Here is a 26,914-nt window from a genome sequence, read left to right on the forward strand (position 1 = left end):
AATTTATTAATACCATCAACGACAACAATAACAATAAAATGTAAACAAACGACTGACTGGTAACAGGACGAAGCCAACAAAAGGAGCAACAACAACAACAACAAGAAGAAGAGTAGCAGCAGCTGTCATTGTCATTGTTCGTGGGAGCTTGAAACCCCTTTTTAGTGGAACGCCAAGGTGTTAGCTGCCGGCCATGTCCATTGTGCGATTATCACACAAATTGATACAAATCAAATTGAGAAATTTGATTGCCGCCCCGGCAGCAGAAATTATAAATTCCGACCGAGCTGCTCGAACGGCTCGTTGATCATTAACAATGGGACATTATAAGTATTAGGGGGAAGCCCCTCCCATGCCAAAGCGCATAACAAAGCAACAATTCAAGTGTGTGTTAATCAGATGCTCAGCATTGGAATTGTATCAGCTGCCGCCATAGCTGCTATAGAGCTCAGCACTTATTGTTCGGTTGTGCTGGCAGTGCCGGCAGTGCCGCATTCAATTGTGCCCGGTCTTGGCCGTGTTATTTACAGCTACGAGCGGTTGGCTGTTGGCTGTTGGCTGTTGGCTGTTGGCAACACGCACGCAACGGCCGCATTGGCCGGCCGCCCACATCGGACCCAGGCATTGTATGATTGTGATATTCATGCTTTAGGTGCGGCCCAGTATTGTCCGAGATGTTGAGTGATACCAAAATCCCTCACTCAGTTGTCAGTAGTAATTCAATTGCTCAGATCGTTCTGCGCTTGATTTGAATGATATTTATGACTAATTCATGACACGTCTAGTTTTTGCCTTAAATTAACACTTAAGGCTGTTTTTGGCCAACTGCTGTTAAAGCCGAACCAATTTACCAAGTGTCAAACTGTGCACAATTAACTTGTAACTCTTACCCCATCCCTCCCCTTCTGCACAGACTGGCCCCCATTGTGTCAACAAATCAATCAAATTGACTGCAAAATTCATCAAAAAGCAGCGCAACTGGAAATGGCAATCGCTTTGCTCGTTCCGTCTGTGGGTCGAGTGGACTTGAAGTGGAAATCAAACTGTTTGAAACTATTTGAATTGCATTCTGAGCGGTTAAATAAATGAAAAACGTCGCACTTGACTTGACTTGACTTGCAGTCAGCAAATGCAAATGCAAATCGCAAATATGGAAAAACCACTTAATTACATGAGCTGATGAGGATTCGTTCTTTAGAAGCTTCAGTCAACTGTCGTCTGTCTGTCTGCCTGGGCCAGTTTTAATTAAGCTTTGATGCTTCACGTCCGTCATTATTGTCGCTTTAACTTTGCCAGCGCTAAAAATTATACAAAACTTAATGCCGCAACGGACCTCAATGCCAAATAATTTAGTTGCCACCTTCGAAGTGCCGCTGAAGGCGCCTGTCGGAAACTTTGCAAATTCTGGCCCCAACTGTTTGCACAAATATCACAAAGACTGGGAGCGGGTGTGTATGTGTATGTGTGTGTGTATGCGTGTGGGTGCGCGTTGATTTACTATAACTCTAGACGACATTCGGACGTAATATTATTACAACAGCTCATCAAAGTTCAGTGTATGGTGCTTAGATGCGTGCTCTGGCCCCATCCGTTGCTTACATATACACAAGCACACACACACACACATACAGAGTCACAAATTACACTTTTGATATCAGTGTCGGCAACGTCGCTAATGTAGATGTAAACGCTGCGTCGACTTCGCTGCCGCCGCCATCGCCAGTGACTCTGCCTCTGCCCCTGCCCCTGCCTCTGCCGCTTCCCCTTGGGGCACATGGCAAACGAGCCCTCACTTTTATCAAGCAGCCCGTTGGGTATTTGTGCAGCAGCAATGGTAAACTTTGCCGAATGCCGTGCTATGTGGTCGTGCCAGGGGCCAGGCACCACACCTACGCCTCCACCTTCATCTCTACCTACCTACCTGTCCCACCTGACTCGGCAGAGTAGTCAAAAAGTTTTGGCTTTCGATTTGCTGCCGCCGTGCCAGGCCGTGGCCAAAACGCAAATTGTTGAAAGTTTGCACTAAAGTCGTTGATTTCATAGCTGAGAGGTGAGCTCAACTCGTTCAGAAAGTCTACCAAAGTAGTTGACGTGAATTCAAAGAGGACTGAGACCGGGGACAACAAGCAAGCCAACGGCTACACTTGAAAAATAAACTGATGGAGAAGTAATTCAAAATCAAGCGAAGACTTTCAATTTTCTTGGAAAGAGGTTCTCTGCTGAGCTGAGGATCGTCATTGATCGTTTATATAGTTCATATTAGATGAGCAAATGTATAGTTGAAAGTGATTTTCAAGCAACTAGAGCTTACTTCCGATTTCGATATCGGGTTTCTTTCAGTGTATCTTTAACTACCCCTACAAAGTGCGGGCCTGGAGGGAGCTGGCAACGTAATTGAGTAAAGTTGCGGCGGTGCCAATGCGAACGAAACCACTTGAAAGCGTTAGCAAATGTTTCGATATATTGCTCTGCCGGGTTTTTGTTCGGCTTCTGCCTCTTCTTCCTCCAGGCACCGATACTGCCCTGAAAATTACTCGCATTGCCAAAAGTCGTTCGCAGGCAGCAGCAGCAGCAGCAGCATCAACCACATAGACGAGGCCTTCTTCTAGCTATAGTCCCACACTGAATACTAACAATAATTTGATGCAGCTGCCTCGCAGCCTCCAGCACTGCTGCTCTGCTCCATAAGCTCTGCGCATTGGCATCGGCATCGGCCTCGGCCTTCGCCGCTGGGAGGTAACGAAGCTCAAGCCATGGACGAGCCCCAGAGATTTGCGAGCGCTGCAAATGCAGTCAAACAGTTGGCGTACTCGAGGGCTTTTTAATTGTCTATTTGTCTGTCGGTTTGGGCATGAACGCATCTCTATAAGTCCCTAAGTCTATGTGCATGGCAAGAGACAGAGATAGAGGGCGAAAGTTAGAGAGAGAGAGCGCGAGGGAGGCATAGCAGTGAGAGAGAGAGAGAGAGAGAGAGAGAGAAAGAGATGGAGAGCTTGAATGAAGGCATGTCATCTGATTGTTTTCTTATGCAACACATTGTTTTGATTAGGCTTTATTTCAGTATACCCTATAGAGATCAAGATTTTGCTGCTACGAGTTTATCTCTTTTCAACCATAAATCTCATTATTATTAGGCATATGATTATAATTTCGTTTGCATTTAATCGCATTTCAACAATAAATTTCAGATAAATAATAGGCAGATTCTTATATACTCTTGGAATATATACAAGTATTACGAGTTAAAATGAATGTATACCTTGAGCTCGTAAGTAAAACATAAGAAACACTTCATCAAACAACTATCTGATGACCTCATTGCTATATTAATGATTGAAGAGCTCTTAACTCACTTTAGACTCTTTCGAAAAGTTTCCTTAACTAAGTAAATCTTTTTATAGCACACTCAAAATCAGTTAAGTTAAACTAGCTCTTCACATTCTAAAACATAAATAATTAGTTAAGTTAGGGTATGACAGCTGCGGCTTGGCAGCTGCCTAAATGTTACCATTTCTGCTTCTTTTCATTGTTGGCCAAGAGGCCAGAGGCAGCACTCAATTTATGACATTTTGACAGCAGTTGTTGCAGTTGAATCAGAAAGTTGCTCTCCTGAGTAATTGCACAGCTTTTTCACTTACAAACGCGCAATTTAGTGGATTGCGCTTTGCGCCTGTGTGCATACGAGAGCCACACACACACACACACACGCATACATACACATCTACACGTTAAGCTGGATGTCAGCTTTATTTGGCGCCGGGCAACTTTAAGCCTTTAAATCGTTCTGAAACAGTGCAATGTTTTTATACAGATAACTGAAAAATTAAGCTGGCTATTTGCTGAGCAATAGCTACGATACGTTTCATCGATAGCATTATTTATCGATAGATAAGCTCTTAAGTCGGTAGACCGCAACGAAACTATGTTGATGGGCTTTAGCAGTTTATTGAGCTATTTTCGTTGAAAATAATTTCGTGAGTGAGCAGAGCCAACTCAAATTTGGGCAGCTAATTAGCTCTAATTGGAGCACGCGAATTGCTGAGCTTTGAACTCAAAAGTTAAATGTTGTCGCATAAATATTATATAACCAACGGTATATCCGAGAACTAGACAACCCACTTTAGTCGCATTGAAGCATATTTTAATAAAATATTTTGTATGTGGACAGACAAAAAGTTAGCCCAATTCATTCCGGATGAAAATCCACGTTGATTCCAAGCTGTTTAGCGTCGGCTTTAGTAATCAGCAATAAAAACTTTCTTTTTGGAATGGAGCATCATTAATTTTGTCCCAAGTCGCAGCCAAGGGCAATGTCAAAATTATAGCAGACATGACAACATGATATGTATGAGGAGCGTCCGCTATTAAGCATATATGCGTGTATGTATTCTGCTATCTGTGTGTGTGTGTGTGTGTATTTGACTTGGCGTCAAAGTGAGCAAAGCACACACAAATATGTACTCAAATATACACACGCATACACATACACTGAGAACATCTGTGTGTGCATGATATTAATTCAACAAATTGCTGTTTAACAAGATGTGGAGGCACGCAGAGGCAGCCACAGTTGCGCGGCTGTTAAAGTGCGTGCCATCCAACCCATCCGACTAAACCAACCAATCAGGCCCTCCAGCAGTCGCCGTGTTAATCGGTTTATGTGCAGCGTGATGTCTTCTTTAATGCAGCAACTGTAAGTCTACATGTCTGTGCTTGTTGGTGTGTGTGTGTTGATGTTGGTGTTGGTGTTGGTGTCTTTGTGCGCACAACAACCTAGGGCAATATACGCACAGCTGCCAAAATTTCTTACCTTCATTTCATGAAATGAAACAATTAGGACAAAAAGTTGCTTCGTGTCTGCCGCTCGTTGGCGCTAAGGACTCCCTCACTGTCTAAGAGTGTATGCGTGTATGTGTGTGTGTGTGTGTGTGTGTATGAGTGAGTTTGGGTTTGGCTTGGATACGTAACCCTTTTTTATAGCTCGACAAACATGTGTATGCTTGTAAACAAGGCTGCTGTGTGTATATGTGTGCGACTGTGTCTGTATGTGTGGGTGTGTGTGAGTTTGTAGCCTTGTGTGCGTTTAATGACAAAATAATTAGAAAACTTTTTGTGTACTTTGTTGCTGGAGCTGTGTCGATGCGGTGGCTGCTGTAAAAGTCCGCCCACTACTTGGCATTCTAGCCACACCCCCAACGCCCAGCTGCCCGCCCCACTCCATCAATGTCACCGCCAATTTTCTACTTCAACTTGTCTCTTTGCCTTACCTCTACACTTAAAAAAAAATACATATATGTAACTAATGCTATTTTAATTTTTTACTCTTATTATTTTTACATATTCAAGCTTTGATATTCAAACCAATAATAACACAATTATTAAAGGACACTACATAGATTTAAATATTGTGAGTTGGGTCTTTGATTTAGAAGAAAAAAAAAATTTATCAAATTTGATTTTGCTTATTTTCCATTTTGTCCATTTGGTTTTAAAACATTTTATTCAATTATAAGTGGCATATGGGTCATATTTTCTCTAAGTGCACTATTTCGGTTTCCTCTTCTAACCTTCCGCTAAATATCCTGTAACTAAATGCGATACTTGAGCACAGGCGCACACACTCGCAAATTGTCCTGCACAACAAGAATTGTAATGGCAACAAGAAGCTGACGGCAATTACCTGACGCTGCTGGCTGCAGCATTGACACCTGAGCGCAGACAGCTCGCCGACAGGGGTCGTTGTTGGAGCAAGGCAGGTGGGCGTGGCCTTTTAAATGCTATGTTAATGTAGATATTTAAGTAACGCTGACATATTTCGCTCAGGCCCTGCGCTAGACCCTTATATCATTTCTTATGCTGGAGTCGTGAGTTATTTTTATAGACTTGAAAAGAGCGCGCACACACACAGTAGCACGCCACACATACAGACAGACCGCACGCAGCCCACGCCCACGCACACTCGCTTACGGCTGCTGGGAGCCGGGGCGTCTGTGGCTTTGAGCACGCTTGGATTTGTTATCGGTTTTTAATTAGCATTGAATTAATGCAATTAATATTTATTAAAGGCCACGTAGCTAGCGAAGTGTGACTAATAGCTTAATGTGTACATGGACACAAGCTAGCGATTCATTTCGTGGATTTTATTGAAACTGGCAGCTGCCGATGACAGCAGCCACTTGGCATACAGGCTATTAAGCACTTGAGCATATGCTGCATGCGGCAAACATTGATGCAAATGTGGGTAAACAGGTTGCCAGCCAAATTGAATACTAGATAAACATAATAAATGTCCAAGAGCCAGCATTCTAGCGAGCGACAGACAGACAGACACACAGGCAGACAGAGAGCCCCGGCGCGCCGCTCCCTCACAGACACAGTGAGTGTATGGCAATCCGCGCCAACATCAGCGAGCCCATGCGGCGTATGCGTAACGCAAGAGTTGCTCGTCACGAAACTGGAACACAACACAACGTGGCAGCTCTCAAATGGTTTAACTTGGCACAGTCCTGGACAGCTCTTCATATATATGCTGGTGTGGGTGTGTATGCGTGTGTGTTTGAGTGTGCGTGCGTCTCTGTGTGCGTGCAAATGTTTTTATTGGAGTGCGTGGCGAAACACTTTAACTTGCTGGCAAAATAGCAGTGCGAAATGGAAACTGGGCTACGGCAACTGCTGCCACATATATACACCCACGCATATGTCTACATGCATATACATATATATATATATATATATTTATATATATATAGATGTATGTGTGTGTCTGTACGTGCAGACAAAGCAACAAAGCAGACATTCAGACGGCTGCAAATGGCCAACCAGCCTGGCCCAAAGGTAGTAAACTTATGTAAATACCCAGCATTCAAAGGTTGGCAGATCTAGTTAACTGATTACTGAGATTCGAATTCAATTAAATAAAACCAACGAATAGCTGACTTAAACTAGTTCTTATATGTGCCTGCCTACATGTGCTTCATTTCTACTTGGATTCCAGTTGATTGCAAAGGATACTCATGTGTATACGGTCTAGATAAAGATGCTAAAGTTGTATGGCTATGCTCACTGCTGAGCATTGATATACCGAAAAAGACATTAACTCGTCATAAATTGAGTTTCCAATCCAAAGCAAACTTGATACATCGAAATGACATATATATGTGTGTATCAAAGTAGAGAAGAAAATTTTATAAATTATTAAAAACAAAATTTCTATACACCATGTGTTTTCAAAAGAAATGGGTTTATTTCTTTTGAAAACATAAACTCAAGTAATCAATATCTTGGCTCTTGCTCGAAAAACTATTCCATTCATTTCACGATCCATCTTGAGCTTTATAATGGCAGTATAATCCTATACGTTCCATCAAAGAATCACTTGATTTAAAGATATCTAGATCACTTTCAGCAATTACGCTCCTTACCATCCGCTTATCATGCCGAAGACAGCTGACGAATCGCCTCAGTATATTTTATAGTTATCTGATACGACGGAGCTCCAGTTCAGTTTATTGACGTTCCATGGTCTATTGCATAGATTGTTAGAAGAAGCTTAGGTCTGCAGCGCTCAATATGTTTGCCCAAGTATTTGCGGTGGTCGAGTGAAAATAGAAGAAAATAAAAATTGATTGCAAACTTTTGTGGGCCACGTGCTGGCTACGAACTGTGGGCGCTGAGGGGTCGCCAGTTGATTTTCAACAGTTGAGTAGAGTTTATTTTGTCGGCAGAGTTTTTGGCCAGGTGCGGCAGGCAACTAGACCAAATGTGGCATGTGGCATGCGGCGTGCGGCATGGGGGGTTGAGGGGGTGGCAAGGAGCGCACATTTTTACTGCGTGCCTGGCAACGCAGGTAGCCGAAACGGCACCAGGAGCAGTCGTTTCTTCTAGCCTGCTTTTGACCAAGTCGAGCGTGAAATGTTGATGAAGTAACCTGCAACTAGTTACATGTGTAGCATGCTACATGCTGCTGTATGCCATCTAGCAGAACTGTTAAGCTGCAAAAACTTTGCTCAGTTCGTTTGGCTTTGTCTAAGCACAAATTAGTTGCATGCTGCAGGTGCACAACAAAAGATCCTGTTTACTGGCTGATGCATTTTATTTTCCAGACTTTACGTTGAACTTTTCTTGTTCTCTTCTCCGAAATTTTTATACCCTGAACCCATTGAAAATGGGAAATCAGGGTATAATGGTTTTGTGAAAAAGTATGTAACGGGCAGAAGGAGGCGTGGCAGACCCCACAAAGTATATATATTCTTGATCAGCGCGATGAGCTGAGTCGATATAGCCCTGTCCGTCTGTCCGTCCGTCCGTCCGTCCGTCCGTCCGTCCGTCCGTCCGTCCGTCCGTCCGTATGAGTGCGTCGATCTCAGAAGTTATAAGAGCTAGAGAGCTGAAATTTGGGATGCATACTCGAGTGTACCATACGCAGTACGAGTTTGCTTTATTTTTTCGATAAATCGTCCGATAACTTTTTTATCGAGAATAATCGAAAAATTGATTTTGTTTTTTTAGCCTAATTTGAACACTTTTAGACCTGGAGTCTTAAAATGCCTTGTATATAAAGACAATCGATACAAAGATTTTGTCATTTACAGATTTTGGATACCACGCCCCCTTTCCCCCCAATTTACAAAAAACGCATTTCAAGTACTAGAGACTTGTGCTTTGGAATGTACACACATATTCACCATATGATTACGTTCTGAAAGTTTCATTAAGATCGTATGTCTACAAAAGAAATTATTCAACAAAGAAATTCTCATAATATTGCCCACACTGCAGCGCAGCCCAAGCGCAGTCGCTGCTTACTGCGCAGTTACCAGAGCACGGGCTTATGCGTGCGTGTGGATGCATGTGCATAAAAGAAGTGCAGAATGATTAGAATATCAGCTTAGAAGGTTCAGGGTATCTCCTAGTCGAGCAGTCTCGACTGGAGCCTTCTTACTTGTTTTTTTTATTTATTTATTTTTTTTTTTTTTTTTTTTTTTTTTTTTTGGCAGCAAATGTGTAAAAGTTTATGTTGTGCATAAAACAAATTTATGTATAGTTGGCTGCTTGTTGCACTTTTTTATGCCACTTGTCCCATATGCATATAAATAAAGCGATAAAAAACGTAGAAAAAATGTAGAAAAATAAAACAATAAAAAAAATGGGAGAAACACCAAAAGTTTTGCAACTAGAGCATGACATGATGCATAACCACAGCCGTGGGCAAGGGCTACAGCTGGAGTAGAAGCAACAGCAACAGCAACAGCAACAGCAGCAACAGCAGCAGCCACTTGGATGCACCGTTGCAAGTACAACCAAAATAACTGCCGAACAGGATTCAGTTGCAAGGACAATGTAACCATGTTAAACAACAATCAGAGTGGAAATTCAAACCACTCGTTGGTAATTTTGCATGCAACGCTTAATGTCTGTGGCAAAAGTGGCGCTGATTTTGGCAGACAACTTTTTTCCTATTCTGCCTTCTCCTCTCGCTCTTTTATTTTCATTTGTGTATTCTGTATTCACTTGTGTTTCGCTGCCCCACTCAGTCCGACGAGTAACTTTAGCGACACAGTTTCGCTAGCAGCAACAACAACAACAATGGCATCAAATTAAACGAAAACTATACAACATTTTGCTGCAGCTGCATTGGCGCACTCGAAAATTTGAGTGAGTGCCTGCCTGCATTAAAAATCAGCCTGGCTAAGGGCCCGCGGGGGCGATGCGGCGTTGCGCGGCACGCGAAGCTTGCCAAAAAATGAACAGCACTGAGGCAGATACCGAGCCCAGTTGAATGCAGTTGTTGCTGTTGTTGTTGTTGTTGGTGCTGCTCCTGCTGCCGCGTTGTCTAAAGTTTGAAGTGCGCATAATAAGGCAGGCAGCGGCTGAGAGCAGCCAGAACTACAGCAAATTAGTCGCTGCGGATAGTGGGCGTTGGGCCGTGCATGCAGAGGCAGGTTTGCTCCCCTGCAAGAGGGCGCAGCACTGGCAACACTTGGCTGCACGCCTTGGCTTACTGACTGCCGAGCCCTAGTGTAGTGTCTCGTTTCCACTTTGAAAAGTGAAACTTATATCCATTTCATTAACAAGTTGTTCACTGGGGAAGCTCTTTCAGTGCGTCAGGCATGATATGATGTGGGAAATCATAAAACTATGATAATCAATTTCAATTGCCAGAAGCAATTCTCTTTCAAACTGAAGAATCATATTTACTGAGGGTTTTAAGTTCGAAGTCGAAGAATTGAGTCTGTATTGACATTTCAAAGTGTTGGGTAGTTTCGCGTAGCAGCAGCTTAACAAGAATTTGAGTATGTAAGCATGTTTACTGCCAGCTCTTAAATAACTCACAGTTTTAGCATTCTTAATATACGTATTCATATACATATATATATACATTTTTTAATATTTTATGATTTGTACACAGTGAACATATTTTATGTAAAATTCAAAGCTCTACTCTCCTATATAAATAGTTTAGTATTGGTATATCTGATAATTTATATGCATTACAAAATATTTCTCTTCAGTCAAAAGGAATTAAGTAAACTGAATATAAGAACATGGAAACAAATTTCCATGTACTATTTAAAAAGATAAAAATATCTATTGTCCTATTGTCTTACTTCATTAATTTAAGCATCTTAGATTTACTTTAATTTCTGTCTAATCAGCTGCATCATATGTATTTAATACTTAGTATAGACAGTTGATAATATATATCTTCGCAATTTTTCTAAAACATCGTCTACTTAATATGCGTATTTATAAACTTATTATATTTCACAAACATCAAAGAGCATTTCACCGAATATATATATTGTATTTAAATATTTTTTTTATAAATTGTATCAAGTTTGTTCTTAGCTAATTATAGAGATAGAGATATATTCCATATATTCATACTTAATATCTATTTTACATTAGTAAAACTGTATCGATTTCACAGTGCACCTGAATATCCCCTCGTCAAGTATTCACCCTTAGTTAAATAGTTAATTCAAAGTGTAATTGTAATAAAGTGTCACCTTGCTTAAGCACTGATTCCATTAATGCTTTGCGAGAATATCTGTGTCTTCGGTTGCATGTCTCGCGGCGATTAAGCTTAAGCCGCGAATGAGCAACATGCAAGCCACTCAATCGTGTGCGGTCACAGCTGACAAGCAGTTAATTTGTTAATGCACTCAAGACTGGCTCCTAGCGAATATCATATTTTGCTCGTATTTTATCTTTTTGCTGGCCATTCTGGTCGTCTATGGCAAAGCAAATCATAATTAACTCGTACTTTTTTCAACATGCACTTTCTCACACACTCTCTTTCTCTCTTCCTCTCTCTACTTTCTCTTTTAAGCAGCGTGTGGCTGGATTACAAGCAGCGACTGTGTGTGCGACTGAACAATGCAACAATTTGCGCACACCTCAATACGCTGCTGCGGCGCAACGGTGGCAACGACGGCGAAAGCACAAAACTTGCGCTCAAGGCAAAAAACTGTACATGAAACAACTTAATTAGTTGTTGCGCGAGTCGAGCAAAAAGCCGCACACACTGCAACTGCAAGTGCAACGCCAGAGAGGGAATTTTAAGAAATATTTGCTCATTTCGCTTCATTAGTGCCTGGCAAGAGAATGTTTGAGGCCAAAGGGAATGGCTGCTGCTGGAAATGCAGCCAAGGCACGGCCAAACACTGAGCCCAGACCAGGCCCCAAGCACAGCTCGTTAGACGGCGCGAGTGAGAGTTAAATTAAAAATAAAACAACAACAAAAAAAGCATAAAAAAATACAAAATTAAATATAAACTACTGCCGCAAAACGAATAGTGAATAAGGAGAAACGAATAACGTGTAACGTGTAACGAATAGTGAACAAAGAGTAGAAGAAGAAGAAAACGCGTGCATTCGGCATAAATTGTAATATTGTATTAGAAATGCATTGGCTGAAACTCAAGGCTGCGACTAGAGCTCGATCCAGTTGGCGCTTCCGCACCGCAACCAACGATACCGATACGGCAAGGACTTCCACAATGCACATAACAACTTCCTCCTCGAGCGTCATCTGGCAGCGCCATTTGGCACTATTCACACTGCTTCTGCTCGCAGCGCACATCAATATTACTTCCGGTCAAATCGATTGGGACGACGACGATGATCCAGGTGAGTGACTGTGACTACATAAAGTTATAGAAAAAAGAAGAGGGGCGAAAGAAGAAGAAAAAAAAAAAAACCAGAAACAGAAATAGCAAAGCATTTGTCGTGCGACAATAAAAGCCGAGCACTACATCCTGCACGGTTCGCTACACCTTAAGCGCCGTGATTTGCATAAATTTACAGCGAGCCAGACAATAGTTCAATGGAAGAGTTGTGAAATAAAAGTTTGGGGTAAGCAATCGAAACAAAAACGAACCGACAGCGAACAGAAGCGTTTTGCAATTGGATTCCAGTTATGTTTTTGTAATTAAGTTATATTTCCATTACGTATACGCCCAAGCAGCCAGGCAGCCAGGCAGCCAAACCAGGAAACCAGGCGAGCACGAGTCTTTTTAATTAATCGCAGATTTATAGCTTGAGTTTCGCAGACGGGACCGGGCGGACATATTATATGTATGTATAAATGGAATTTTAATTATTCAAAATCTACAGCTAAAATATTTAATGAATTCATAAGTCTGACAGTTTAATTGCAAGAGTTTGGCATAACTTTGCCCCGACTCTCGCTACACGTGTGACTGTGTGGGTGGGCGGCATGGGGTCTCTCTGCAAAAAGTGGACCAAATCGCGTTGCCCCTGTGAAGCAAGTAGCTCCAAGTGAAAGTTTCGTGTTCGCAAGTTGACTTCGAGCAGGTGATACTTTTATTTATTTACATTTCAATTTGTTCTGTTTGCCAGGCAAGCGATACGCCTGCCAGACAAGTCGATGACAGGACAGAAGTGAAAATATACATATAAAATATTTATTTTAAAATTGCTACCAAAGCGTAAATTTTAAATCGGTAATATCTATTGACTTGATTAAAATATAATTTGAATTCATTTATTTTATTTATCAATAATGAATATTTGAATGTCAGGAGTCACCAATATTTATAAACAATATTAATATATATAAATATTGTTTCTAGTAACTGTGAGCAGTAGACAAGTCTGGTTTGATATTTGAATATATTAAAAATGATATTAAAATACGAAATCAATAAGCAAACAAAAGGCTAAAAACAAAAGAGGCCTAAGTCAGCTGTTTGAATCAGATGAAAGTCTCTTTGTATAAGAAATTTCTAATTAAAATATAAACGAATAGCTCTTGGTATGAAATATATGTATATATTTAGTCTGCTAACGGACTTACCATTCGGTATTCAGTTTAATATAAACGCTGTCAAGCTTATTAAAGACATTTCTCTAAATAGAATATTAAATTCTTATGGCTCAATGACAAGGCATTCATACACATACACACACGTGTGTCTGTGAGGGTGTGTGTAGGTGGTTGAGAACGAAAGTTCTTTGGATGGCAAAATCACGGACATTGTCTCATTTATCGATTTTTGCCCATTGTACGCACACACTTTTAAGCTAACGATGCAAACTCAAAATGTTGACAACAAACATTTTTCAAGCTGTGCACGCGTTGTCCTTTCTGTCGCAGCCGCATTTAACATGATTGTTGTTGTTGTTGGTGTTGTTGTTGCTGTTGCTGTTGACTCTGCCATGAGGTAGACCAGGCCTTGAACACATACACAGACACACGCACACACACACTGACACAGCGTGTGCTGTGTGCCCCCACCGAGCCGACGAGTTGTTAGCCCGATGGGCGCCTTGTTTAAATAGAAGCAAAATAGAAACGGCCCGCTGTGATTCCATTTTGGCTTGCCGTGCACAACACAGCAACTTTTCTTTTATTTTTTGCCTCTTTTCCGTTTGATAAATATGATTTTGCATAAATTTTGAAATACACGCTGCGCGGCGAGTCGACTCAAGCCAAGCCGGAGATAAACCGTCGCGCTGGTTTCTTTCATGTGCCTCAAATCTGCAACTTGTAGAACTAACTAAGAAGGCTACGAGCCATCTAAAAAATAAATAAAATAGAACAAAAATCAAGCCCCATTCCCGGACAGAGTATCTTGAGCTCGCAGATACTGTGTAGTTAAATATGCATATAAACTAGAATTAACAGTAGAATCATTAAAGATATGGCTTATTGAAAGTGAATTTTTGTTTTTTTTTTTTTTTTTTTTTTTTTTTTTTTTTTTTTACTGAAGAAAAAGAAATGTAAGCAAATAAATGTTTAAAAAAAAAAAATAAATAAAATAATAAGCTCATTTTCATAAAATATTATGAGCTCGAAAACAAAAAATAATAAAAAATAAGAAATGCCTAAAATGTCTTTGTTACAAATTGCTTAATATTTATAAAATATATATGTAAATAAATCTCCATATGCCATTACTACCCACCTTATTCATTAAATACCAACAGGGTATAAGTCGACGCAAATCGGCGCCAGCCATGGGTATGCAGGGCCATAAACTTCTGCCTCTACGCAAACCAAAACTGTAAAATTATGAAATCATAAAAATATCTTTACGATTACATAAAAAACTTGCAAAAATGTGGGCGTGGCGTTGGCCTAGACAGAAAATGCGAGGCGTAACGCGTTACGTTGCGTTGCGTCGGGTAGCGTCGCGTCGCGTCAAACAATTGCGTGATAGCACAGAATTTAACTTTAGACATACGCCGCACTATGACTTCATTAATTATCAAACAGCCGAGCTTTCAAAATGGCAAAGAGCGCCGCGGTATAAAATAGTTTCAAAGCCAGTCCGAAAAAGAGGGGGAAAAAAACGGAAACGTAGCAGAGCTCAAGAGAGGGCAAATGGAGCTAAAAACTCAACGCCATATATTCTAATTACGCATGTCGCCGGGCAAAAACCGCATTTGAAGGATTCCACACGGATACAAACACACACAAACACATGTGTGTTAGGGAATGTTAGATGTTAAGCACTGCGGCTTTAACCCTTATTAGCCGGTGCTTCCTTTTGGCCATAATTCATGCTGTTTTCATTTGTTTTGATTAGCAAATGAATACATCCAGCTCTCCAGTTGGCACTCGACTTTCGGTTTTTGCTTAGCCAGCGAATCGTAATCATAACGTGACTCGGAGTAGGGCAATAAAATTTGAGTATTTTTACTAACACACACACACATACATACATACAGCTGTTGCGCTGTGTGTGCGTGTCTCACTTGCGAACCTGTGAAATGACGAGAGACCTCTGAACCGAGAGCTGAGAACTTCAGGCACAACAAAATTTTAATTTATGCCGCGTTGAGTGTGTTATGCCCCAGTTCCTGACAAGAAGTAGATATGAGCTAGCTCCCATATGCATGGCTAGATATGTACTGGCATGTGTGCAACTCTGTGTGTGTGTGTGTGTGTCTGAGTGTGTGTATATTGCCGTTATAAGTCAAACCTCAAATCGGCACTTCTGGCGCGCGCTCTATAGCTCATTTTGTTGTCGCTCGCTCGTCGCTGATTGTTGCCTGCTGCCTCCTGCCTCCTGCCTGCTGCCTCCTGTCTGTTGTTGTTTCCCAGCACAACAAAATGTTGGATTTTCCCTAGACACGCGATATTTGCCGTTACACCCGATAAGTCGTGCAGGGATGGTGGAGTGGGGAGGGGCGAGAGTATGGAGCATGGGGTATGGGGTTCGATGTGGCAGCCGCGAATATGTACAAATTATAATTCATATTACATATTTGATGAAACACATTCAATCATTCACCTGCGGCCAGTCGTAGGGCATGGGTCGCTTAGGGGTCGGCGCTTCGAGTCCTTCCCAATAATTACGCATTTGCTGCCGTGCGGCTAGTTTTAATGATAAATGACCTACGCCAAAGTGTTGGGTAATTTTTCGGAGCTTATATCAGAAAGTTTAACTTAAGGGCTGTTTATTTGCTAGATGGCGCCTTTGTGCGTGTGGGCGTGGCACTAATGTTATGTCAAAAATGGTTGACTGCGGCCACAGCCATCGCCTACATATGGGCATAGAATATATATATTTACATATATATATGTATAAACGTATATGCATATATTTATGACACGATAACAACGTCGTAGGCTCAAGCAATTTGTCATTTGTCAAAAACGTAATGCAGTTACATAATAATTAACCCAACTGCTTATTTACATGTGGGTGAATGTGGGTGTGCCTATACATATGCGCATGGCCTCTCCACATACACAGGTACACACATACAAACACATACACCCACACACATGCATTATCTTGAGAAACTGTCTGTTTCTTTGCTTTAGCTGGGCACTCAGGAGATTAAATAGGTGGCTTACCGGCATACGGCTCGGCCGCCTTCACACAATATCAGCTTTGTCATGTGGGACTAATTGTGCACTGATACACTTTATAAAAGTTTATTGAGACTTTTTCTGGGCTCTGCGTGCCAGCGCCATGGGCCTTGTTAAGCTATATCCATTATAAGAATAAAGAATAGATATTACTATTGAAATTCCATTTTTTCAACATATTTTCCTTTCTGTTATGTAAATACAACTTAATTAAGAGTAAAATATACGATAATATGCGATTCCCCATATCAATTAGCATATTTCAATCTGAAGTGCTTTAAACCTCAGTTCGGAAGGCTTCTTGCAAGTGGCATGAGAAAATATAAAAAAAATATAATAAAACGTTTTGAATGCCAGGCAAAATATGATCGCACGATATTCCCTGGTGCAAGGCTTGGGTTGGCTGTCCTCTGCAGTTGCTAAACTAAAACTGTTCGGTTTTGTGAAACGTATAAATTTTCTATTGATTTATGCCAAGTTCGCATGCCATTTTTTCCGTTTTGCATAATTTCAGCTGTTGGCCAAATTGCAGCAAGCACACAAGGCCAGGATATGGCAGGACAGATACGAGTCGACTCGACTGATGGGATGGACGGACGGACGTAGGGACGGACGGACAGACTGACTAACGGAGTGACTGACTGAATTGCAGGCTCACACCAAAAGGGAACTTCAACTAACACAAACACAATTGTTGCGACAGTCTCTTCGCGGTTGCCCCCGTACCCCCTACCGAAGGCCACTTACTCGCACCCGAAAAAGCGAATTGCTGCAGCTGCAACTGCTGCAGTGGCCATGGCCATGGCAGTGGCATGAATTGCGATGATGGAGTTATCCATTTATACTCGCATTTGCATACAACGGCCAGCGTGCATCGTCTGTGATTGCCGCTAGGCGGAAGCGGCCAACGAGACGCTGACACATGACATGGAAAAATGAAAAGGAAGCACCAGCAACCCATTGCCACCTCCCTGCCTTGCTCTCCCTCTCTCCTTATCTCTCTCTCGTGCACTCGGCAACTGAAACAAATGGTCAAACGTTTGCCTCTGGGGCAAGGAAAGAAAAAAAATTGCTACTGCGCGTTCCAGTTGGCAGTTGGCAGTTGCAGCTGCAGCTGCATAGAACTCGCTCGCTTGTCAGACGCTGCTCGCTACATTTTCTATATATCACATGTAAATATGACGGCCTACTATATATAACCAGCCTGCTGACTGCCTGCCTCCTGCCAGCCTGTGTGTGTCCGCTAACGCTTCCCTTCGCTAACTCGCCCAAAACAAAGCGTTCGCTACAAATGCTATGCAGCCCAGCTTAGCTCATGACAGCTCTTTACACTTCACAAAAATTTGAATAGTCAAACATATTTTATTATGCTGTTTTTCAATTGCACATATATTTGGTTTTTTATACCATTATATAGAAATATAATATATTAGTATATCTATATAAAAATAAAATTCTTCAGCAATATTTGAAGGCTAATTTCAATGGAGTTTGTCATTTGGCCGCTTTTCACACTCAACGAAATAATTTTTAAATAAAAATCGCAAGCTAAAAATAATTAATAATATATAATTTATAATTAATATAATAGCTAAAAATTTAAAAAGTCATACATATAAAGAGTAGTAAAAAAAAAAAAAAAAAAAAAAAATGACACAAAAAATATTGATTAATTATTACAAGATATATAAAGCAACAGAAGATATGAAAAGCAGTAAAAAGAAAATAAATAAATAAATAAAAAATAAAAAATATTACTAATTAAATTATAATAAATTAAGTTTATAATTAAAATAAAATAAAGCAATAAATAAATGCAAATTAATTATAATAATTGTTATAATTATATATAAATATAATTTTTTTTATTAAAAAAAATTAAATAATTATAAAATTTTTGAAAATAATTATCTTAGAAAACAATGAAATTATTAAATATTTTGTTTACCTTTTTTATAGTCTTGCTTTCCTTTCTGTGTAGGTGATTTTTTTTCCCCCTATTTTTGACCAGCTGTGAGCGAACAGAAGCGTGCGACGCGTAGTTAAAAGTCAAACCCATGTTGCACATTCATCATTTAAAGTAAACAATTTTTGATTAATCGCCAACAGTGGTCATGCCAGGGCAAGCAAGACGCTGACGGGGTGCGAGTGGGTGCCCGACCTCCATGCACTTCATGCAACATTTTTCCAATTGCTGCCAACACAAAAAACCTACAGTACTGTTCAAGAACGAGAGAGGAAGGCATCGAAAAATAAAAAACAGTTAGAACGAAAAAATCCACTGTGAAGCACGTAGCAGAGAGTCCCCGAGCAGCATCCCGCTACACATGTATACAAATTGTAGCTGTAGCTGTAGCTGTAGCTTCAGCTGCGCCCATCGACGACGCGACGTCGACTTGACTCGGTTTGGCTCTGTTTGCACTTCCCTGACCGGGCAGTTGGACGCTGGGAAATTTGTAACATGATTGCCAGCACGACCAACAGACAACGGCAATTCCAGCAGACCGACTGTGAATGGGCACGACCTAAGGGGGGTGGCCGGGGGGTGGTCTGTATACGCATTTGACTTTTGCATATTTGACTTTTCTCAAATGCGGTTAGCTTGTGTGTGTGTGTGTGTGTGTGCCTTATGCTGGAGCCCAATATGTGCCGTCAACCGTTGTTAAACTTGCAACTTATCAAACTTATCAGTGAAACTCGAAGTGGGGCCACTTAATGTGGGTGCCCTTTGTGAATTTTCAATACATATTAAACGGGTTATGCCGCAAAAGGATTACCAACACTTCGCCCCCAAAGAAAGCATATCATTATGCTTAAACAATTTTTTGACAACTTTATTAGGTTTCGACAAACTGACCCGACAACACACCAGCCACACCCACATACACACACACACACACACACACACACGCACATAGAGTGAAACACAAAAGGGTTCCGCAAGGCGTGCGAAAAATTCTAAACAAATAAATAAGACAAGCTGCTTGCAATTGGGCTAGGGGATTGGTCTCCCAAGAAATTGCTATGCGGCATGCGTTAGCGACAAAAACTATTTTATAGCTGCTTCGTGCTGTCGTCAAGGTTGAGCAGAAGGACGACAACAACAGCCAACTGGGGAAATGGCCAACAAGGAGCCTGTAGCTGTAGCTAAAGCTGATGTCGATGTCGATGACGATGCCGATAGAGGGAGGGAGGGAGGGGCCCAGCCGGACGCTGTGTGGGCGCACGAATAAGTCAACACAGCAAAAATGTGTCAAAATGCGCAATTTATTTAATTTTTAGCACACGCTCTGATATAGGATTGACTTAAACTGTTACTGCGACTCGAGAGTAAAGTTATTTTCATACTTTGCTTTTGTATTTGTTTGCATTTTCTGCGCGTTTTCCTCGACAGTTTTTTATTTGTTTTTTTGTCTGTCCTTTTAATTTTTTTTTTTTTTTTTTTTGTTGTTGTCGTTGTTTTCCTTTGGATCTGACGCCATTTAAGCGGCAAACTTTTAAGTTGCTCGGCAAAAAGTTTCTGTGCGGAAAATAAATTGGATTAAACCAAAAAGATGGCACCAGCGCGGCCATAAGGCAGCGTCACAATGTCCAAAAACTTGCCAACTTTTTCTCTTGGCAAGCCCATTTACAACACTTTTTTATTTAAATATATTTTCATCTTATTCTACTTCCTTTTTCTTTTTTTGTAAATCTAAACGGAAAATTGGTTATATGCACGTGGTCAGAAAGTTGTGTGGCCGGGCCCTGAACTCATTAGACAAATGAGAGGCCAAACGCAGACGCATGTTTGACCAAAGTATTGCGACCCATCCGGCCCCATCCAAAAACTTTCTTCTCCCTGTTTGGGTTATCGGAGCTGGCTTTTGCCGGCTGTGGACAGCGATCGCCAAATCAAATAGGGCAACAAGCAACTTTTTGGGGCTGCCCAGCTCAAGTTCCATATAACCATAAATGTCAAAGTCAGGCAAAAGTTTGCATAGTTTTTGACTTCTAACAGCAGCAGGAATAGCAGCAGTAACTGGGTATTTGGGGGTCATGTGGTTGACATATTTGTTGGGGGATTATTAATTGAAACAAGTTAATTTGCGCCAAATATTGCCCAGCAGACACACAAGACGTGGGAGACACACACACACACATACATACACATACAAAGTGATAGAAGCGAAAAGCCGACAGTGTCAAAGCAGTTTGCCAAAGGCTGTGCCACACCCGAGCCAAGGCCCGGACCCCAGCTTTTGGCTAACAAGCAGCACAAAAACGACAAACAGTCAACTTGGGCAAACAAAAAGCTGGCATAAAGTTATTAAGAGACATCATGTTCTGGCCCTGTTCCATCTTGTTCGGTTGGTTCTCTGCTCTGTTCAAAAGGATAAACTTTTCATATGCTTTCGAATTAAATACTGTTGGACGCTTTTCCATATGCATACACATATAGTATATATATGTATATATAGTATTTATATGAATATAAATGTTTATTTTTGCGATATTCATATGCTCGAGTGGAATAACTTTTGCACAAAAACAACTTTTAATTAGCATTTAAAGACAAGACACTTTTGCTGAAGCCGAAGACCGAGACTCTCGGGGTCAACTGGGCAGCCAATTAGAATCGAAAATAATGGACAGGCGGCAGGCACAATAAGTGGCGCAACAAATTTTAAACGAAATCTTCAAAGCTGTCTCGAAATGCCTTCTCTATAGATGCCTAGTATATACACATGTATATAGTTATAGTTGGGTCTCATTATTTATGCCTCAAGTTATGCTGCTAACAGCACATAAACTGCAGCAGCTCCAGCCCCCGTCCCAGCTCCGGCTCCGGCTCCGGCTCCGGCTTCGACTCCTGCGCTAGCTCATGCTGCTGTTCCTCGTCCCTTCCTGCTGCCCGTAAGCCTCGAGTAATCCACCGCAGCCTTGGCTGACGCTGTAAATAAGTACTAAACTTTACCACGGTTCTGGTCTGGTTTTTGTTGTTGCCACCGCTGACGTTGCCGAGGCGCAAATGTTTTGTGAAATGCGCTCAAGTCATAAATTTTATACAACACTGGCTGCTAGCCCTGGAATCATAGCGTAGAAGAATTACGGGGAGATGCGCGGCAGTAGACGGGAGACGGAATACGGGAGACGGAATACGGGAGACGGGAGACGGGGCAGCGACTGCCAGGACTCTCTCGCGCCATTGACTTGCATTGACTAGGTTGTGTCTATGTGCTTGGCATTCACTTTTCTTTAGTTCTCGTATTCCCTGCATTTATGGCAGTGAATAACATGAGGTATACCGATTAGATAGTATACTAAGCAGGCACTCTGTATAGATTTACTCTATCATCTATTCGTCTACACAGAAAATTAATTGGTTTCTAGTTTTTCATATGGTATCTAAATTATAAAAAACTCTAACTGATATACCCTCTGATGAGCCTTTTGATCATAATCATTTTGAAGCGTTCAACCTATTAAGAATCCTCCACCAAAAGTTTAAAAGTTATTGAAGCACAAAACCATGATTAATCAAAAATTCGTAACTAATTTCATGGGTATACAAAAGTCGATAGCTTCCGACCAGAGCTGCGCTAGTTCGTTGTTTTTTATTTTATTTACAAGCAGCCCGCAGCGTGCTCGTGTAGCAGCAGACCCTGCACTATATAAACAGCACAGACAACGCCGCAAGCATTTCGCTTTTATAGTTTATTGATGCCGAATGGGGAAATTGCGAGCGTATTGATGTTGAAAATATTTAAGCTGCCAATGGGGGCAACTGCAGCGGCTGAGCGGCTGAGCGGAGAGCAAGCTACTTTATTTATTTAGTTGTTTGTACTTCATCAGGCAGCTCATAATGCTTGTGATTATCAAGCGCTGGGGCGTTTAACCTTTAAAGCACTGGCCAAGGCCAAGCGGTATATGCAGCATATGCAGCATGCAACATGCAACTTGGAGCTGCACAAGTTTGCGGACAAGTTGTGGACAGGCAGCTAACCAGAGCGCAGCGTACAGCGTAGCGGAAATGAATCAACCGACTGGGGGAGGAGGGAGGGGCACAGCTGCAAGCAGGATGTGCCCCAAGCTCCGGTCTAGGCGTAAATATAAACCTCAAAGTTGACACACACACACACATAAACGCGCGCATGGGGCATGCACACACAGAGGACGTCTCATGTGTGCAATGGGAAATTTTCCAACTAATCGGATTCTAATGGCAAAATAATTATCAGAAGACTGCATAGTGCCACTCAAACCAACTGAGAGCGAGAGAGAGAGAGAGAGAGAGGGATAGAGAATGAAAGAGAGAGAGGGAGACCTACATACATATGTGAAGCAGTGCATTCATAAATTTGCGAGTGCCATTAGTTTTACATTTGCGGTTTATGCTGAGGATAACCGCAAAGTGAAAAGCCGCAAAATTTTCAAGTCATACGGAAATGAATGGCTGCCCGGACAACGAAAATGGAGTTGAGTCAACTGGAAACAGATGGCAAGTGCAGTTACTACCGGCCGGGCTGGACTGGGCCGAGGCCAAAGGTTGCGGTATGCGAGGGAGCAGGGGAAGACCGCAGACAGGATTACTGCCAGAATTCTGTAAGTTAGACCAGGCATGCAAGTGTGTGTTTCAATCAGAGTCTTCAATTAACGTAACAACAGCGCAGGACACTCCACTAAAAAAGGAGGCAAACAGATGTATGGATTGTGTTAAAGTTGCCTGAAATTGATCCACAGCTTAAAGCCGAGCACCAGTTGGGGTTCAAAGCAACCAGCAGAGGCAATGACCAATCAGTGCTACGAGCAACCACATACACAGCCGCAAGGACAACAGCACAAAGATTTCAGCCATTGCTGTGATCAATTCAATAATATTTAATTAAATAGTTAAAGCCGTTGCATAAATTCAAACGTTTGCATTGCGGCCGAGCGTCGAGTCAAGTGTAAACAATGCTAGGCAAATGCAATACCTATTCATTCATGCACACATACACATAGGCATGTGTATGAGTGGGTGTGTGTGCGGCTGGCAATTGCTTATGCTGAGATTGGTTGGCGAGTATTGGATTGCTTAAATGCCTCAATTGTCCGAGTCTTACTTGTTCACAATTAAAGCTGAGCGAACAGCATGCAGAGCAACGTCCGCAGTCTTTGAGCACTCGACTAGGCGATGATCTGTAAAATCAATATAGCAAAGCTGTTAAAGAGCAATATTTGCTTAGCCTCCTAAAGTCAAATTTATTCGTTAAAATTATAAAATCTATTTGCTTTGGTTTCTCTGAAAATTAAAAGTTTAATGAGCTGAATCTTCCTTGACTTTGCTTGTTGCTAAACGTTTGTTATTCTAATAAGCAAAATTAAAGTAATAATATTAATAATCCTCCGAGCTCTTACATTACAATGTATGTACATGTATGTACAGAGTTAATGTAAGACTTTCCACTCTATAGAAAGGTAGTCTCCTCCTAATAGTTTTACCTTCTCTCTCTCTCTCTTTACCTTATATGTATATGTCTTATAGCTGTTTAATATAAAGTCTGCTTTCTTAGTCTCTCAATTCAGGAATTCTACCTCCAGTTGCTTTAGTCTTAATGTGAGGCTGTGTGCTTCTACAGAGTGGTGTTGTAATAATATTATTCGTGTAAGTTTGTGTTTTTGAGAAGATAAAAGCATTGGCCTACTTAAATTCATCGGCAAGATCGCACTTAGACATACAATCTGCTGAGTCTGCAAAAGCAATAAAAAACATGTCTAATAATAATAAATTCTATTATTATATAAATATAAAAAATGATTAAGTACATATTATTATTTTATTTTATTTTTTATGTTTTCAATCACATGTGCTTTTCACTTTAGCTTTGGGTTCAGCCTATGTTACCTTTAACTCTCTCCTCTCTTCCGCATACAGGGTATATGAAATAAAAAAAATCAATAAGCCTAGCGCAAATGTGGCGAACTGAATTAACTTCATTCCACACGCATGGGCGTGCCCCTCCCTCCCTTCGGTCCTCTGTATGCCCATTGATGTCCTCGCTCCATGAAAGCGCCAGTCGCCTGCCCTTTCGTCTGGCGCTTAATGCGAAAATTCAATTAGTGGCATAATTAGTTGTGGCAAGCATTGAAGTACAGATTTTTTGGCAGCAGCAGTAGCTGTAGCAGCAGCAGCAGCAGCAGGAATTGAATGAACTGAATAGCAGGAGCAAAAAACGTATGCAATGCTAATAGAGAGAGAGTGAATGACTCTTGGTGCTGGCACTGCCAGTGCTTTTGTTGATCTTTTCCGGCTATTCAGTTGAAATTGGCGTCTTTTCGCAACGCTTGATTAATGCGCTTTAATTAATTCAACCTAATTTGGAAAAGCAGCTGCCAGTTTCCCCACGCCCCAGCCCGTTGTCCGCTTGGAATTGCTTTAAGCCACAGCAAATTTAATGTGCTGCGAAAATCGAAATCGTTGCGGAAATCCAAATTGAACCTTGGCGCATTGGTGTTAATTAACTAAATGCAACTGCAATAAAATTGATTGTTTTCACTTTGTTTGCATTCCAAATAGCCCAGCCAGCGGGTGAGTGAGCGAGACTAATCCCAATGGCTAAATAGCAGCAGCAGCAGTAGCAGCAGCAGCACCAGCAGAGCCCAACAAAACGTTGAGGTCAGCCAACGGAAATTCGTGAAAATTGTTTGGCTCCAATGACAATTTTGCTAAAATATGCGCAGAGTTGCGGTTGAGCCAGCTCTGAAAATTGCAGCACGGCAAATTTAATTATAGTTTAAGCCAGAGTACACACACCCGGACACACAATCACACACACGCACACATGCATGCACTCGTATTTATAGGCAGCTATGAGATACGATAGAGGCAAATAGAGAGACAAGTCGCGAAACAAGTCAAATGGCAAGTCACGTTTCAATGGCTAATGAGGTCATGTGTAAGAGCCAATGGTGGCTGTGGAGCCAAGTACTATATACACATATGTATGTGTGTGTCTGTGTGGGTGTGTGTGTGTGTGTGCGTGCGTGTATGGCACTTAGTATTGTTGCCATTGTTGCCATTGTTGCCTAGGTACAGTTGCCATTCACTGGCGAGCACGTTATAATAATGAGAACGTGCCCTGCTCCATGGCTGACGGCCGTCTGAAGTGCCACCGACGGATATCTGGCTGAATGACTAAAGTTAACACTAACTTGGCAAACAAATAAACATGAAAACAAGAAAGCAAATTCCTCGCTCATATGATGAATATTAAATGCCCTAACAGTCAGCAACAAAAGACTATAAAAGTGACGAGCAGCTATTCCAATTAGAATTAAATGATATACAAATCCAATTTGAATGAATTAGGTATATTTCATACTAACTGACTGGATTAGCATATTAGCATACCTATATAATGCTTGGAGCTGATACGTTTTTGGTATATATATTTCATATCACATATTGCTATTACTCACTATTAAAGTCTGATAAATAAATAAATTATATTTTTGGCAACTATTTGAGTTCAGACATTCAGCTCAGCCTTTAAACTGCTTTGAGATTGCTTTTAGTTCTAATACAGATTAACTGAAAATTGAGTATATTTCCTTCTGTGCGCTACGATTTCTAACAAAATTATAATACCCTATAACAGGCTTGCCGCCCGAGCTGAGGCCATATCTCAACTCTGAGCCAACAGCTGAACACACGCGGACGGACACACACACACACACACATGCACACACATGAGCACTTTATCCTGTGCTGTCTGCAAATGCATAGGCATATAATTTCAGCTTCCGCCCACGCCTCTGCGTCTGTCCTTAAACTGTTTGCGTTATTATTGTGGTCGTTATTCCAGTTGCTGTTGTTGTGCCATAGTGTGCGTGTATGTGTGTGTGTGTGTGTGTGTGTGTGTTTGCAGTCCCCATTTTGACAGTTGCATTGCAATTACAATTTGAAAAGTGTATTTTATAATTACACATACACATGTATGTGGAGCCATGCATATATTTAGTAATTTGACTGTGCATGAAAACTGACAATTTTGAACGTCGACATCGATAAAACGAAGCAATACATGAAAATTCTTGCTTCATTTAGTGGCGATTAAATTGCAGAGACAAAGAGAGAGAGAGAGAAACTTAGACAATTGATATATGTATAGTTTGAATATTTGCAAAGCATTCAATTGGAAATATTTAACTAGATGCTAAGCACTTTTCAATGGCAGCAAAGACAATTGTTTTCGTTGCACCGAGCCGAAGAAATTAACTGGAAAATTGTGAGCAACGCTTCATAAGCAATGTGTGTGTATTCAGACTTGAATTCGGCGAGGGAGAAAAGAAAACAATTTGTTTGAGCTTTTGCTGAGCTCTGAATGATTTCCCCAAATAATAATACATGTTTATTGTAACTAGATTAAATAATAATTTATGAGAAATGCTAAAACATCACATATATATATCATATAGCACGCACGCTCAGACGAGGTTAGAATATACCCGAATATTTTGCTTAATTTATTCAAAATATGTAAAGCTTAAGCCTAAACCTTTTCAGTAGCTTACCTAGTAGTTTCTTAATACAGCAATAAGAAA

At 41.1% G+C, this 26,914-nt stretch overlaps 1 protein-coding gene across 2 annotated transcripts in view; it reads left to right on the forward strand.

Annotated features, from left to right (window-relative positions):
- Nucleotides 1–26,914, forward strand: part of LOC6573121 — a 99,866-nt gene that overhangs the window by 11,232 nt on the left and 61,720 nt on the right. The window contains exon 2 of one of the 2 annotated variants that reach the window (XM_044007512.1): nucleotides 11,333–12,132. In XM_044007512.1, coding sequence (XP_043863447.1) covers nucleotides 11,907–12,132 — 226 coding nt within the window. In that variant the 5' untranslated portion in view covers nucleotides 11,333–11,906. The remainder of the gene's footprint in view (nucleotides 1–11,332; nucleotides 12,133–26,914) is intronic. The other variant, XM_044007511.1, reaches the window with a different exon arrangement.

This window comes from Drosophila mojavensis, unplaced genomic scaffold, assembly GCF_018153725.1.
Source record: "Drosophila mojavensis isolate 15081-1352.22 unplaced genomic scaffold, ASM1815372v1 contig_16, whole genome shotgun sequence".
Taxonomy (NCBI): Eukaryota; Metazoa; Arthropoda; class Insecta; order Diptera; family Drosophilidae; genus Drosophila; species Drosophila mojavensis.